Raw genomic sequence first — 16,462 nt, 5'->3', positions numbered from 1 at the left:
GTTTGTGTCATAAATGTAGCTAAGGGCAGATTACTTTAACAGCAAAATCAAAGAAAGTTTTAATGAGATAAAACTAGTGTTTTCAGTATCAGTCAGGGGCATAACTCAAACAAGTTATTTTCAAAAATAACTCAAATGAGTTATTTTACATTATTTCACTCACAAATTTTTTTTTTAAAAATAACTTAAATAAGTTATTTTTATATCCTACTTGGACATTGATTTCTTGAAAATTTAATGTTTCCTGCCATTTTGCATTGCATTTTGGGATTCCATTATGTAATGCTAGATGGAGTTCACCGACTCCAATGGAGAATTGGTGAGGAGGTGGAGATAAACAGCATTTTACTCCTTATTTTGTGGTCCACATGGTGTATATGTCCAATTTTAATCATTAATAAAAAAAATTCCCCACTTTTCCCAAGACTTTGAACACTTTTTCTGCATTGAGCAATGTTTATATTTAGTCAAACATTTGTTTTTGTCTTGGTGCACGAGCAAAATCCTTTGGTGCACGGGGTGTGAAGTTAGGGAGAAATGACACAAAATAACTTAAACAAGTTATTTATTTATTGAAGCTATTTTGGAAAAATAACGTGTTTGAGTTATTAAGGTTGGAAAAAAGTAGGTCATAGCAAAGAGAAGTAACTCATTGAGACAAAAAAATAACTCATTTGAGTTATTTTTGAAAATAACTTGTTTAAGTTATGCCCCTGACTATTCAGATCAACGAGTTATTAGATTCACTATCACTAGGCACCGATACTAAAATTGTTCATCCGGACGGCCAGACTTGGAATTATAAAAACAAAGTTGTTTCCATTCCTCATCTTTAACATGGCATCGTTGGAAACCCATCGTCTGTGTCGCTTCTCTTACTGTAGGTAAACCGACCGTGGGTTTCCGATTATCTTTATTGATCTCAATGCTATAGCTTCTGGTATTACTCGGATAGTACTATTAGGAATTTATATTATACAGAACCATACACTTCGGATATTACATATGAGAAGTATAGTTCTTGTTCAATTCCAAATACTCGTGGCTGAACATATACATGTTAAAAATATTTGCATATTTTATGAATAAAAATGTAATAGGTCTCGTAACATACATTTTATTATTTACAAGAAACACGGGCATTATATATCTCACATGTATAACAAACAAATAACTTTAAACAACAATTGTAAAATAACTAGCTGCTATCAAGGAGTCTTTGGATTTCCGCTTCTCTCTTTTCTAACTCGGCGATCTTTGCGTTGTTCTGCTCTAAGCGACTTTCTAAAGACTGTATTAATGGTCCATGCATTACTTCCATGATATGGCACAGTGATTTTGTAAAAACTGCAAGAGAAAAAAATCTTTTTTTTTTAATTTTGTCAGAATTTTTTAACCGTAACAGGACAAAGAGAGACAACTCCATTTAACTACCAGAAATTAAATTTACAGGATCAAATTCATGCAACATCTAAGTATTTTATTGAGGATGTATCGAGGATTTTTTGAGTTTGCTGATGAGATCTAGGTCCTGGTTTGCTGTATATTTTACTGACCTGAGGAGTTTTTGAGTTTGCTGATCAGATCTAGGTCCTGGTCGGCCTCAGCCTTTTTGTAAGCTTCTTCCTCCTCTTGACAAAGAATCTTGGGGAGTTCTATGAGAGATTCCAGACAGGCTTTACCCAGACCAGAGCTGGGGACAATGTGGAGAGGGACTTCAACTCTTGCATACCTACAATTTCAGGAATGACACAAGTAAAATATTATTAATCCATTGTTTCTGAATCTTCCCCCTTGTAATACCTACTGTGGCCTCACCCTACACCCCCCCCCCCCCCCCCCCCCGAGTCACAATTTTTACAAATTAAAATCTACACTACCCCAGGATGCTTCCCCATAAGTTTCAGCGTTTCTGGTCCAGTGGCTCTTGAGAAGAAGATTTTAAAAGTTTTTTCCTATATATTTCTATATAAAACTTTGATTCCCTATTGTCGCCCTGCCCAACCCTTGGGGGTCACGATTTGAACAATTTAGAATTTACACTACCCAAGGATACTTCTAAATAAGTTTCAGCTTTTCTGGTGCAGTGGTTCTTGAGACGAAGATACTGTATTTCTATGTAAAACTTTGATTCCCTATTGTGGCCCCGCCCAATCCGCAGGGGTCATGATGTGAACAAATAAGAATCTACACTACCCCAGGATGCTTCAATGTAAGTTTCAGCTTTTCTGGCCCAGTGGCTCTTGAGAAGAAGATTTTTAAAATTGTTTCCTATATATTTCTATTTAAAATTATGACTCCCTATTGTGGCCCTGCCCACCCCCTGGGGTCATGATTTGAACAATTGCGAATCTACTCTACCCCAGGATGCTTCCACATAAGTTTCAGCTTTTCTGGCCTAGTGGTTCTTGATAGGAAGATTTTTTTTAATGACCCCACCCTATTTTTGTCTCTTCTAGATTATCTCCCCTTGTGAGGGGTCTTGGCCCTTCATTTTACCAATTTAAACTCCCCTTCACATAAGGATGCTTTGTACCAAGTTTGGTTAAAATTGGACCAGTGGTTCTTGAGAGGAAGTCAAAAATGTGAAAAGTTAACAGACGGACGACAAAATGTGATCAGAAAAGCTCACTTGCTCAGGTGAGCTAAAAAAAAAAAAGACCCCCCGCCTTCTTTTCTCTCTTCCGTTTGAGATTTTTTCAGTCAAATATTTTACATTGCATTGAAACTAGAAATTAAACTGGAGGTTGAAATCAAACTCACTGTGGAGGGTAGCCTTCCCTGGCCTGATTTACGGACTGGAAACAAGTCAGCTGATGTCTGTAGCTCTGTAAAAATGACAGCACTGAAATTATTTACGAATACATCACCATTATAATACAATATCATTCATATATTTGGACCTGCTTTGACATTAAATCTGTTTAAAACTGTTAAATAACTCATCCCCCATCTATCATCACCCCTATGGAAAACTAAAGATGTATCATCTATGTATCATCTATAACTTTTTGAAGTCAATTTATTTCAGTCGAGTAAAATTTTTCAAATCATTTATATTCATCATGTTCATGAGAACTTTATTTTTGTATGATTATGTGAGAAGATCAGCTCACTGAAATGTATTCTAAAGATATTTATTTATACAAAAAAAATTATCTCACTAATGAATACCAAATACCTAACTTGCTGAAATCAGGTGTTGTGAAAGTGGTGAACTAGATCGTTATACAGATATACATTATTATGAAGAGACCTCTGCTAGCCACTTTCATTAGCTAATAAAAACTCTTATTAAAATGATGTGGAATTTAAATTTGCTGGGGAAGCCAATGATTTAAGTATTTTACCAAGTCAAAATAGGAGAAAAATCATTGTTAAAGATGATGCAATGTATATAATTGATCTTTTGTATTATAAACACTGATGATAAGTCACAGTAAGTTGGAGGTCACAACAACTTTTTCTTAATGTATTTTTACGTAAACATTTGAAACCCTTGGAAATCTCTTTTTTCAGATACCATCAAGCTCCAGATAATGAAGTTTGACTATAGGGATGTGCGAAAATACCGGTCTTTAGGTACATATTATAAAGTCCAGAAATTATTCATTTACTTGTTCAATCTTTCAAATTAGAATTACAGAAAGTATAATAAATGTTGTAAAAAGTGAAAAGAATTGCATCTTTCCGTCCAAACATAATTGATTTTATAGACTTAAAAATTTTACGAAAGTAAAATTTTGTTTTTCTAGCATACTATTTAGAAAAATAATGACTTTTTTTTATAAAATCATTGTAAAAACTCCTCTTAGAAATATCATGATATTATCATGATATTGTGTGGAAAAATCGTGATATATCGCGATACGAAATTTTTGGTGATACCCATCCCTATTTGACTATAGCTATAAACTCATATAGTAGAGCCTCATCTCCCTTGTATGACTAACCTTTGTAGCTTTGTCTTCATTGAAGACAGAGAATATAAGACCAACAAATCCTTCGTCCATCATCTGATACATGGCCTGAGTTCTCACATCTACAAGTATACACTTAAATGGTACAGACGTATCAAAATAGAAACAAAAATCAAATAGCTGTATCAATAACAATGTACAAGTGTGAAAAAAATTTGTAAATGATCATTTTATTTTTTACTATTTTTTGTTAGTCATGTTTCATAAACATATCGGTATTATAGCATATTTTAAAATCTTCTTGCAGTACTACATGCCAAAACCATTGTTTGAAAAACTGGGATGGCTAACTGTGTTTGAATTAGTCACGCTACATAAGTATATTTTGTTGTACAAAACTTTTTATGGTATGAGCCCTGAATATCTTCAGGACCTTTTTGTTTTTCATAGCCATGATTCCTATTCCTTACGTTCAGAATTAAATTATAATCTTCGTTTACCAAAACATCGAACAATTTTATTTACAAATTCTGTTCAATATTCAGGTGTAAATTTATGGAATAACCGACCATTACATGTAAAATTGTCACCATCTTTAGCTATTTTTAGACGAAATGTAGAAAAAATTATAATTAGCCATTAAACGTCTGTAAATAAATGTTTCTATATATATCCCTTGTACATGATGTATGATTATTACTATTGTTTTAAAACGTCTCCTGAACAATTATTATTGACTTCTTTATTTTGAGTCTTTATTCATTAGCTGTACATTACATTTAACTACTCATGCATTAACGAACTTTACATGTTTTATCTTTGATTGTATCATTTTATATAAAATGTTGTTTGAATTTAGAAGGCGCCAGGGAAGAATAGTACCTTGTACTAATCGGGTTACCTTCTCTAAATAAAGCATTATTATTAAGGTCTTCCGTTTCCAACGGAAGACCTTATTGTTTTCGTTCGGTTTCTTTTTCCCTATTATTATTATTTTTTTTCTTACCGATTTTTGTGCACGCGAGTTCTCGGAAACGGCTCGGTCGATTTTCATGAAACTTTCAGATCTGATAGACAGTGATCTGAACCTTATTGGAAATATTTTATATGTACGTCGTCACTTCCGGTCGTGAGATATGGACGATTTACTGATTTTTAGAGGGTCAGCTTGTCCTGGTAAGTTGCATATGAGTTGCAAACTTTTCTAGCATAAAAGGCACCGGAGATCGGTGGGGCCCAAAAAACGTCTCAGAAACATCTCACAAAGGTTGACACATTTTATTTCATATCTTTTTACCTGTTTATAATTTGTTAAAACATATTGAAGAAAAGTTGTGCATAATGTAAAGAGCATTCATATAATACCAAGAAAAAGGGGCTGATCCCTCAAATTAGGGTTTCAGAAGGGCAAAAAGTCCTTTAGTGATATCTCTTTAATGAACAATATTTTGTTATAAATTACAGAAGCAAAAATGTTTATCTTAACAATTTGCAACAATATGTTGTAAAATTATGATCATAGGTTACAAAATAAGGAGCCATAAGAGGTCAAAATACTTAATCTTTCCATTCTTTAAACCTCTAAAGGGAGAACTATTTTTATAAGGAGTACTGAATAAAAGATGTTTAGAATCGTATTCTAAACAATAGACAACCATTCAACTTTTGCATTTATAGCTTTTTTTTAATGTTATATAAATCAAAATAATTAAATCACATAAAAGAAATTTTGATATCATAATGTTTAAACAAAAATTTAAGTCAAAATCATATCTCATCTTATCGAAAAATCGTACGGAAGACCTACTCGTTGCTCGCAACGAGATCTCATCTAGTGTTCTTACTATTTTCGTATTGACCACATTTTGGAAATGACCTTTGTCCGGTCCATTTCTCCAGAACAGCTTAAGATATGAAAGTTAACTGTGTCAGATATCATAGATCATGACTTGAAGATTTGTCCATTAACATTTTTTCCGTCGTCAATACTTCCGGTCGTCACAGAAAAGGGAATTAAAACTCGATTTTGAACATTTCTTTGACTTTCTTTCTTCTTTTTTCTGTGATATTCATGGTGAAAGTTAAAGCCCCTTTTTGATGATTTTACGTATAAACAGTTTCTTGAATTGATTAAGAAGGAATTAAATATCTTTGAATATCTGAGAACTTTCGCAAACGTAGGTTCAACGTTTCCTTAAACACTAAAAAATATTCATTTCATTTTCTCATAAATAGACTTCGCGAGGGGAAAACCCATTGTGCAATACACAAGTGTGCAGGTAAAGTCTTTGATGCGATGGCGAAAGGACGTGTAGAAAAACTTCCCTGGTTCAATTGGGACGAGATTTTAGTAAATAAAGTGTGTATATTGAAAATATTATATGTGTTCATCTTATCCCCCCCATATCTTTTTTGTGAACTGTAAAAGGCGTATCCCCCACCTTTGTCACATATTGAAATGAATGCCAAATTCGGCTTTAATTTTTACATTCTACATAAACTGACCTTGACATTTACATAACAAGACACTCTTCTTAAAGTAAAGACAATGATAAGGCTTAATTCTTTTTACAAAATAATGGTAATTTACAAGTCTATATTCAAGACCCCCCCCCCTCCCGGAAGCGCGCAGACAGGTAGACTTCACAGATGTAACATCTACAACGTACAAGTAACGTTTTAAAAGTTTCATTCATAAAAATCAGTTCCCCTGATGTCATCTGATAACTTGCCATCATTCATTCTTCCTATGTTTTGTATGTAGAATTTATAATTATTTAATTTAATTTTTTTTATCTTGAGAAAATAAAGATTTTCAGCTGCATTTATTAGCATTTCGCGTTTTCTTGTATATATCTATTACTTGCTAATGAATAATGTCATTAAATAATACAGAAGAAATCAAACTTTATTTCCATCTTTTTTATTCAGTCATAAATCTTTAGATCCGCTCCAATAGCTGCGCGATGCCCTCACCGCTACAGTAAACAAAACATTCATAACGCTGAAAATGTCCATGATTCCGCTGAACTAAGAAAGTTTACACATGGTTTATCATCTCATAACAAACATCAGCTCTGTCTAATGCAGGATTGCTCGAGTTAAAGAGGAAAATTCAGGAATTATTTTGCGTCAGCCATTTTCTGACGTGAACCTATGTGACAATCTGTAATTAAGGTCTTCCGTCTTCACGGAAGACCTTATAGTTATTCTACTGTTTCTTATTAAGGTCTTCCGTCTTCACGGAAGACCTTATAGCGATTCTATTGTTTCTTATTATTATTATTTTTCTGACCATCTAATTTTGTGCACGGGATTTCTCGAAGACTACTGGATGGATTTTCACGAAATTCTCAGAAACAATGTGTTGTGGTCTGAAGTTATCTTATCCGAGAGATTTTTTGGAAATTCGCTTCCGGTGCCAAGTTACGGACCTTTTCCTGAATTTAAATTGACATTTTGTCCGTCGTTAATCTCAAGAACGGTAAAAGATATTAATGTGAAACTTTCAGGGATTATAGATCGTGATATTCTCTATCCAGGACGCGACCTTTCGTTCGTCGTCAGTACTTCCTGTGGTGTCCAGATGAAAATTTAAAAAGTTGAATTTTCTAACTTTTTTGATTTTCAATATTTTTGAATTATTTTAATATGTTTAATAGAAACCCTTCTAATTAGGCTCAATATATAATTTTTTTATAAATTGATAAATCCAAACTCTAGATATTAACATTTGAAAATTCGAAGCATATCCAAAATGGCGTCTGTCTCTGTCAACTCCGACATTTAGCGCGTAGGGGGTTATGGAGTCAGCTGAGCGTTTGGTTGAATGAAACTAACATAAGGATAAATGAAATGTAAAAGAGTACTTTGATTGACACGTCGTAGTTACGTTGCAATTCTGTTAGTTTTAAAGTTTTAATGCGAGGTCTTCTCAAAGTAGTTTTATCTGGTTCTCAAGGTAGAAAAAGACGAGACTACATTTACAAATGAAATACTTTATCTACAACCTTTTGTTTTGCATCATGGAACATCAGATCTTGAATCACGATTAATATACATGTAAGCATAAGTTTATCAAGAAACAATATATACAGTGAGTATAAAATGCGGCCACTGTTTTCCCATGCAAACTAAATAAGTGAACCATTTTTTCAAAAGATCGTTTGAAGAAGTTTATGTAAACATTTATTTTCTAATAGATCTAATTCAAGTTAATGAACATAAATGGTATCTTAATTCTTGACCGTCGTTGGATGAGGCACGTTTTTCAGTTTCAGTTTTTTAATGAATGTGTAACTGATTGGGAAATTGAAATATGTTAAAGAATCATAGCCATATTCCACTGCTTTCGTATTACTTGCGTATAAACGATATGTTTTATGTCTCTTACATTGAACGTATTAAATGACTTTTAAAACTCAATTTAAGCTATAAGAACGTTCTTATTTTAATTTGATTGAAGCTATCACACCTTTTTAATAGAACTTTCCAAAGAAAAGGCGTGAAGATTTATACGTGCTGTTTGGCGCGAAATTATGAATAGTAACCAGCCTTTCACAATTTCAAGACAGATATACTGTTGCAGAAATATTTACAAATAAATTTAGAAGAGTGGTCCCATTATAGTAAAGGTAAGCGCGTTGGAAATATTTGCTGGTAACCCTGGTTCAATCACCCATCTGTACGAATTTTTCAAATTACATTTTCAGCTCGATTTTACTGGGTTTTTTTTTAATCAGAATCGGACGGAAGACCTCTCGTTGCTCGCAACGAGATCGTTTCTAGTTATTATTCTTTTTATTATTTTTTTTCCAAAATTTTGTGCACGCGATTTCTCGAAGACTACTGGATGGAATTACATGAAATTTTCAGAAAAGATGTGTCGTAACATGAACTTGATCTATCTGAGCGATTTTTTGAAAATTCCTTTCTGGTGCCAAGTTATGGGACATTTCCTGATTTTAAAATGACATTTTGTCTGTGGTTAATCTCAAGAACGGTAAAAGATATCAATGTGAAACTTTCAGGGATTATAGATCGTAATAGATACTAGCCAGGACACAACCTTTTGTTCGTCGTCAATACTTCCTGTCGCTAGGAGATGCGAATTGAAAAACCAAAATTATGAATCACATTTCAGCTCGATTTTACGAGGATTTTTTTCCTGAATCGGACGGAAGACCTTTCGTTGCTCGCAACGAGATAGTATCTAGTTATTATTATTTTTTTCTTACCGATTTTGTGCAGACGATTTCTCGAGAACGCCTCGACAGTTTTTCATGAAACTATCAGCAATGATAGGAAACTATTTGAAATTCATGCGCTTTTTTCTTTTTTGCCGTCGTCACTTCCGGTCGCGAGATATGGCTGTTTTTCTGTTTTTAAAGTGTCATTTTGTCCGAGAGTGTTCTCAAAAACGGTTGGAGATTAAGTCCTGAAAATTTCAGGGATGATAGATTATGACTCCTAGATTTGAGAAGGCTATATGGTTTTTGTTGCCGTCGCGTCCGTCGTCCACCGGAAGTAGTTTAAAAATATGCAAAATTTAATTTTTTCTTTTTTAAATGTTTCTTATGGAGGCAAATAGAGTGTCTCGAGTAATATTATGTCCACCGGAAGTTATTTTTCCAAACCGGAAGTAGTCCAAAAAAAGAGCATTTTTCCTCGAAATTATCAGGGATGACTCCTTCACACTCAGAAAGGAGTTAAAGGTCATTTAAAGTACTTCCGGTCATAGCGGAAGTGAATTATAAGACCGGAAGTTGTTTGAAATTGATATATTTCACTCTTAAATGTGTTCTCACGTATTTTGAATAATTGATCTGAACACTTTTTTTCATTTAAAGTTTTTATAACCTTATCAAAAATCGAACGGAAGACCTACTCGTTGCTCGCAACGAGATCTCATCTAGTTATTATTATTATTACTATGTTTCAAGATGAGAAGAGCATTTCTGGATTTTTATTTTTCATGTTATGCTGAGTATCAGTGCTTACCAACATGTGATGGCCAGACAGTGATGTGGGGATGAGAATGGTACCACCCTAAAACTCTCAAAGGCTTGCTGTACTGCTGGGCTAGTCTCTGTTAACAATAACACAAGATTAGACTAGACTTACAATAACACAGGATTAGGTTAGACTTACAATAACACAGGATTAGGTTAGACTTACAATAACACAGGATTAGGTTAGACTTACAATAACACAGGATTAGGTTAGACTTACAATAACACAGGATTAGGCTAGACTTACAATAACACAGGATTAGGTTAGACTTACACTAACACAGGATTAGGTTAGACTTACAATAACACAAGATTAAGCTGGACTTACAATAACACAGGATTAGGCTAGACTTACAATAACACAGGATTAGGCTAGACTTACAATAACACAGGATTAGGCTAGACTTACAATAACACAGGATTAGGCTAGACTTACAATAACACTGGATTAGGCTGGACTTACAATAACACTGGATTAGGCTAGACTTACAATAGCACAGGATTAGGCTACACTTACAATAGCACAGGATTAGGCTAGATTTACAATAGCACAGGATTAGGCTAGACTTACAATAACACAGGATTAGGCTAGACTTACAATAACACAGGATTAGGCTAGACTTACAATAACACAGGATTAGGCTAGACTTACAATAACACTGGATTAGGCTGGACTTACAATAACACTGGATTAGGCTGAACTTACAATAACACAGGATTAGGTTAGACTTACAATAAAACAGGATTAGGCTAGACTTACAATATCACAGGATTAGGTTAGACTTACAATAACACAGGATTAGGTTAGACTTACAATAACACAGGATTAGGCTAGACTTACAATAACACAGGATTAGGCTAGACTTACAATAACACAGGATTAGGTTAGACTTACAATAACACAGGATTAGGCTAGACTTACAATAACACAGGATTAGGCTAGACTTACAATAACACAGGATTAGGCTAGACTTAGGATTATAGACTTACAATAACACAGGATTAGGCTAGACTTACAATAACACAGGATTAGGCTGGACTTTACAATGGATGACTTCACAATACAATACATATCATGATACTGACAGACAATATAACTCTGTGTCCTGATACAATAAGTTAGAAGTACAATGTAATAAAAGAAAAAAATCCATTTTTCAGAATGAAAAAGGTATAACTCCTAATGATAAAGTAAACTTAAATACTGTGGTGCTTTGATAACTAAAACAGTAAAACTCGCTTAGTACGAACACGGATATTGCGAATTCATGGATATAACAAATTTATTTTGGATCCCCAGCTATACAAATTTAACGAATTCCTTATATGGATATAAAGAATTATGGATACAACGAAGTAATTTCATAGGTCCCAGTGACTTCATTATAACTGAGTTTTACTGTAAATATTCAGTGTGTTTTAAATTTACCCTTCCCCACCTTCCCCTGTTAGATTTGTAGCCTTTTTTTATATATTTCAAAGTGCCCAGGTGTTTATTTGGATGAATACAGTATTTACTGATATTCCATGTTGCTATGTTTTTTTTCCCATACCTGTAACAATCTCAGTTTTACATTTGTACCTTTGAATTTCCCGATTTTTATGATTTTTACCAGTACGTCTTATCTACCCATAAGTCCTTGCAACATAGCTGAGCTGACCAGAACAATAATAGAGAACTGGTCATTCCTGGATGAGAAGCTTAGCTGCAGACAAGTTTCTGACGGTGTATTTAAAGCAGCTGCCTGGTACATGTAAATAGCAGTCATGCATGCATGCAGTATCTTTACTTTGTTACAGAGACAGGTTCGAATGTCAAAAATGCTGGTATGACCTGTGCCTTATATGATACATATAGTCAATGGACAAAAGTATTTGTCATTTTTATTGGCGTTGGATTAATCGCGATGTATTTCTTGACTATTTTTCACTCGCGCTATTTATTGAACAAACGAAATAGAATGAAACTTTCAATAAAGAGACTGGAGAAATTATGATTTTGTGACGTCATTTTGTCATTTATTTGTCTGTAAACACTTGAAAACATCACATGAAAACATGGAGCGAAAATCAGTCAAGTTGAGCACTGAGGTAAAAGAAATGCTCATAAAATCTGCAAACCACACTCCAAATAAAGCAGTATTGGTGAGAATGTTTGGTATACCAAGGTCAACAATCATGAGTATTTTAAATAAATTTGACAGACTGGGTAATGTAGAAAACTTGCCAAGATCTGGCCGTTGACTTTTGATTACAACTCGGGACAAGACGAAGTTGAGTCGTCTCGCTAAGGCAAACAGAAGGGACACTTTGACAGATTTAACAAACTGAATGAAGGAAGAGGAAGACAATTTAGTGAAAAAACAGTATTTAGAAAATTATGTGAAGAAGGGTACAAAAGGAAACGTGCAAGGAAAACTATGGTGGTTTGACGTGTGAACAGAAAAAAGCGGTTAAAATGGTGTCGAGAACGAAAAAACTGGAAAAGTGATAAAGAATGGAAAAAATATACATTTTGCAATGAGAGTCAGATTGTTATCAGGACAGATAACCACGTATATGTATGGAGAAAGGACGCCGAAGCGAACAGTCCCCATTTGATTTGTCTGCCATCGAAAAGGAGGGTAACACTTATGATCTGGGGATGCATGTGTTTTGATGGTATGGGAACTATTGTATCTGTCGAAGGTAATATAAATGCTCTCAACTTGGAAATAGTTGACAATAATTCATGGCCTCTAATTGCCAGACATTTTCCGAACAAAGACTATGTTTTCCAAGACAATAATGCCCCCGTACATAGGGCTCTTGTAGTGAAAAACTACATGACCGAAAATAATATTTACTGCACAGATTGGCCAGCTCAGTCTCCAGATTTAAATGTGATTGAAAAAATTGGTTGAAGATCAAAACAGAGCTTAAAGGCATGTCTGCAACTATTGAAAGTCATGTTCAGCTGTTTAAAGCAATTAGACAAGTGGGGGAAAATATCCCCTTGGAATACGTCCACAGCCTCTACGCATCCATTCCAGACCGGATTAAAGAAGTAATCCGTATGAAAGGAAATCTGACCAAATATTAGGTAAGTAACTTCAATTTTAAGTATACAAATCTTCCCGTTTAAAACACCTGTTGTGAACATAAACTAAGACGCCATTTTGAAAATGACAAATACTTTTGTCCATTGACTGTAGACTACCGGTAAGCTGAGAGAATCACTCTGGCACAGTGAAAGGTTCCAGACTTCCAGGATTAAGGCCAGGAAGGTGGCTTAATGTGGATCTAGTTAACTGAGTGCTGTCTAGTATGCAGAAGTTTTTGGATAACATAGAACATCAGGTCTGTTGTAATGAATGAACACAAAAGGCCAAACCCATTTTTTGTAAGACCAAGAAATACTTATGTAAAAAAGAAAAACATGTGAAAATGCGGAACCAAGGACAACTTAATTATTAAACATGTACTAGTACATGTAATATTATAATTGATATTTTATTCTTCTCTAGCAAAGTATTCAAATGTAGACGGTCCATCGTACTTGGATTTGTGTAATATTTTCCAAACCTTTTAATGACTCTGCGTCAAAAAAGTAAAGCTCAAAACCAGACACTGCCTTCAAGACTGAGAGTCATGCAGACATTCCATAAAAAATGTTGCATCGAACCAGAGGCACTGCACACTGGTCAAGTCCGATGTCTTTTGCATAGATTGAGAGTGATGGTGGATGGATTGTTAGCTTGTTATATAAATTGGCAAACTTAAATTTAAAACTGATATGATTTCATTCATGCATCGACCTTAAAGTTGATGACAGCCTGTCCTATTACACAGACAGATTATTCTATAATCAACTATACTGCTATAGCAACAGTACAGGGCTCTCACACCACTTTTTGGGACTGGGGCCGGGGCCGTTCAAATTGGGAAAATTATCGTCATTTTGGGAAAAGTTGGACAACACAAATTCATTGCATTTTATTATCAATGCTAACTCTGGTTTGAATAAACAGTTAAAAAGAACAAACATGGGTACGTAGGCTATTTATGAAAGCACATATTTAGCTTTGTCATTACTATCTTTGAGTGTTGATATTGCGGTTATATGTCTTACTGCGTGACAGTCGCTAGTCACATAGTCCCGAATTTCCTCGATCACATGGGCAACTCTGCTTACCTACAGCAGACTGAAAATGAAGCGCGGGTATGTTTCTAGGTGCAGCTTACTAATATTTAAATGAAATGTCTATTTTTGAAACCAAAATGCTGGTTTTTGTCTAAATTAACAAGATACTCTGCACTATAGTTGTACATTTTTGTAAAAACAATAACCTGGTTCCCCGAACCAGTTTACGAATGCATTTGGCGCGAACAAATAAAATAGTAGTACAGTTTCACTTTCATTTGCAAATGTGTTTTGTTTGCGGTTTTTTTTTGCGATTAGGTTTGATGGACTTTTATTTTTTAATTAATATTTTACTCTGGATGGAAATTGGGAAATTTACACCTTTCTTTTGGGAAAAAAGGTACCTTTTTTGCATTGGGAACGGGGCCGTTGAACGGCCCCAATTTTAGAGAATCGAGAGCCCTGCAGTATTACCTCTCATAAGAATTCTCGGATAAACACCAAATTACATATCTCCTAATGACCCTCTTTTTACCAAAGAATGAACTGTCTTGATTATTCTGAAAGATAAGAATTACCTCTGCTTTGCTGGAGGCGTCCGAGAGTTGCTCCGGGGAGATTTCCACTCTGTCCGGTTGTTTGTCAGATCTCCTTAACATGATAACAGAGTATATGTGTAGGGCACGATTTTCATCAACCTAAAAGAATGCATTAGGCCTACAGAAAAAAGCTTTAATAACATGAAACATGCATGTCTTTCTTCATGTTTTAACATGATACCTGTTTGCCTTCTTAAATTAAACAACGAGAAGCTTGATATGTCAAATGGCATACTTAAAGAAATTTATATGTAAAGTATTTTGCTTAAACAGTATGAGTTTAGGCGCTTTTCTTCTTAATTAATGTATATATTTTCCACGCTTGACCGGCTTCCAGCTGATCAGCTGAGAGAGAAACTGGGTCACTGCGCCATTTAGTAATATTACCTCCCCTATGAGTAATCCCATTACTTCTTCTCTTTCTGTCGATAATGCATGTGTTAAACACACCATATAGGCATCGGCCTCCAAGTGCACACACTCTACAACCATTCTGATCTATAAAACAATCTGCGCCCAGACAGCCCTCGCACCGACAGACCGGAAATCTCGGTGACAGAAAATCTCACCTCCACACAGAAGAGTTCACAAAGTTCTCGTTCAACGAGATGTTCGGTTGTTTCCGTAAATCTCCGACGACTAGCCTGTCAGAACGTTCACAAAATTACGTAGAATTAATCAGAGACATATAAAATGGTTTTATATGTCTCTGGATTAATCCACTACCCTCTCAATTAAATATATCGAAAATATATTTACGTTTGTAATCGAAGCTGAACTTAAAAAATTAGCGCACATTAATTTATTCTTTGTTCACGATGCTATCATCAATCTTGTCTTCTTCCTGAGTATTAATTGTGTATTTCTGAGAATTCTATTTTTGCTTAAATATTTCTGTACGTAACATCAATTATCTGATTATCAGATGTACAGTATCGATCATGATTAATTACATGAATTAATTATAGAAGTACAGTTGAGTGCCAAAAGTGAAGATAATTTCATTTTGCTCTAGCACCCCCCCCCCCCTATATATTCCATTGAAAACAACTTTTTTTTCAAATCATAGGCAAATAGTCCTTTTTTGTCCAGTTTAAAAAGATAGTTCACGTCAGTTCTAAAATTCAAGTTCAATGTTGACTATATATTGAATTCTTTGTAAGTACACTCGGAGTTCCTCGGATGACTCGTACCTCGCACATAACCTCGGACGTCAACGGTGATCTACCATCTTGCTGATTCAGTCATGTGATCTTATTTGAATTTCTTTCAAATGTCAACATTTGAAATAGTTTTATTTTGTGGCACACTTAAAAATTGTAATCAAAACCTGTTTACGATAAAGAATTGCAGTTTCGAAAACGTTATGCAGAGCGAAATATGAAATGAGTGATAAGGCAGTTTCAATCTGTTGACATCATATTTTGAATAAAGTATGTGACTTAAAAATTCATGTCGCAGTTAAATTACAATATTTTTAAAATATCAATGCTGATCAGATAAAAAATGTTTTTATCAGCTACAACAATTTCTTGGATTATCAAGAAATTTGTGATAAAATCTGTCAAGAAATGTTGTTATACCAGTGATGTTACAATATGTAGTTTTCAGTGAAATATATAGAAAAAAAAAATTACCTTCACTTTTGGCACACATCTGTATGAACTTGCATATATACTATGTATGTGAGATTCAATATATGCTTGTAAATTGTTTACATATAGATATGTAGTGACATAGTCCGAAATATCTGACGTTTTACAGACTTAAACAAACCCCCCCCCGCAAAGAAAACGCTGATTCCTCCTC

At 34.4% G+C, this 16,462-nt stretch overlaps 1 protein-coding gene across 1 annotated transcript; it reads right to left on the bottom strand.

Annotated features, from left to right (window-relative positions):
• Window positions 1-1,097: 1,097 nt before the first annotated feature.
• LOC134228409 (lys-63-specific deubiquitinase BRCC36-like) lies at window positions 1,098-15,238 on the bottom strand. Its single transcript, XM_062710059.1, has 7 exons — window positions 15,041-15,238; window positions 14,633-14,752; window positions 9,921-10,008; window positions 3,954-4,042; window positions 2,764-2,828; window positions 1,557-1,732; window positions 1,098-1,347 (listed from the first exon to the last, which is right to left on the bottom strand). Exons 1-7 carry the CDS (start codon window positions 15,143-15,145, stop codon window positions 1,199-1,201), a joined length of 792 nt encoding a protein of 263 aa, XP_062566043.1. The 5' UTR covers window positions 15,146-15,238; the 3' UTR covers window positions 1,098-1,198.
• Between the last annotated feature and the right edge of the window lie 1,224 nt (window positions 15,239-16,462).

Source organism: Saccostrea cucullata, unplaced genomic scaffold, assembly GCF_032062105.1.
Source record: "Saccostrea cucullata isolate Sc308-1 unplaced genomic scaffold, CSIRO_AGI_Scuc_v1 ctg333, whole genome shotgun sequence".
Taxonomy (NCBI): domain Eukaryota; kingdom Metazoa; phylum Mollusca; class Bivalvia; order Ostreida; family Ostreidae; genus Saccostrea; species Saccostrea cuccullata.
This window is presented reverse-complemented; position numbering and strand designations above follow the sequence as displayed.

Bases quoted from the DNA above. Each gene is read 5' to 3' on its own strand.
- LOC134228409 (XM_062710059.1), bottom strand. From the start codon at position 15,145: ATGGTTGTAGAGTGTGTGCACTTGGAGGCCGATGCCTATATGGTGTGT. The intron at 14,753-15,040 runs GTAATATTACTA...GCATTCTTTTAG, and splicing joins TGGGATTACTCATAGGGGAG to GTTGATGAAAATCGTGCCCT. The intron at 4,043-9,920 runs GTAAGCACTGAT...GTATACTTGTAG, and splicing joins TGTCTGGCCATCACATGTTG to ATGTGAGAACTCAGGCCATG.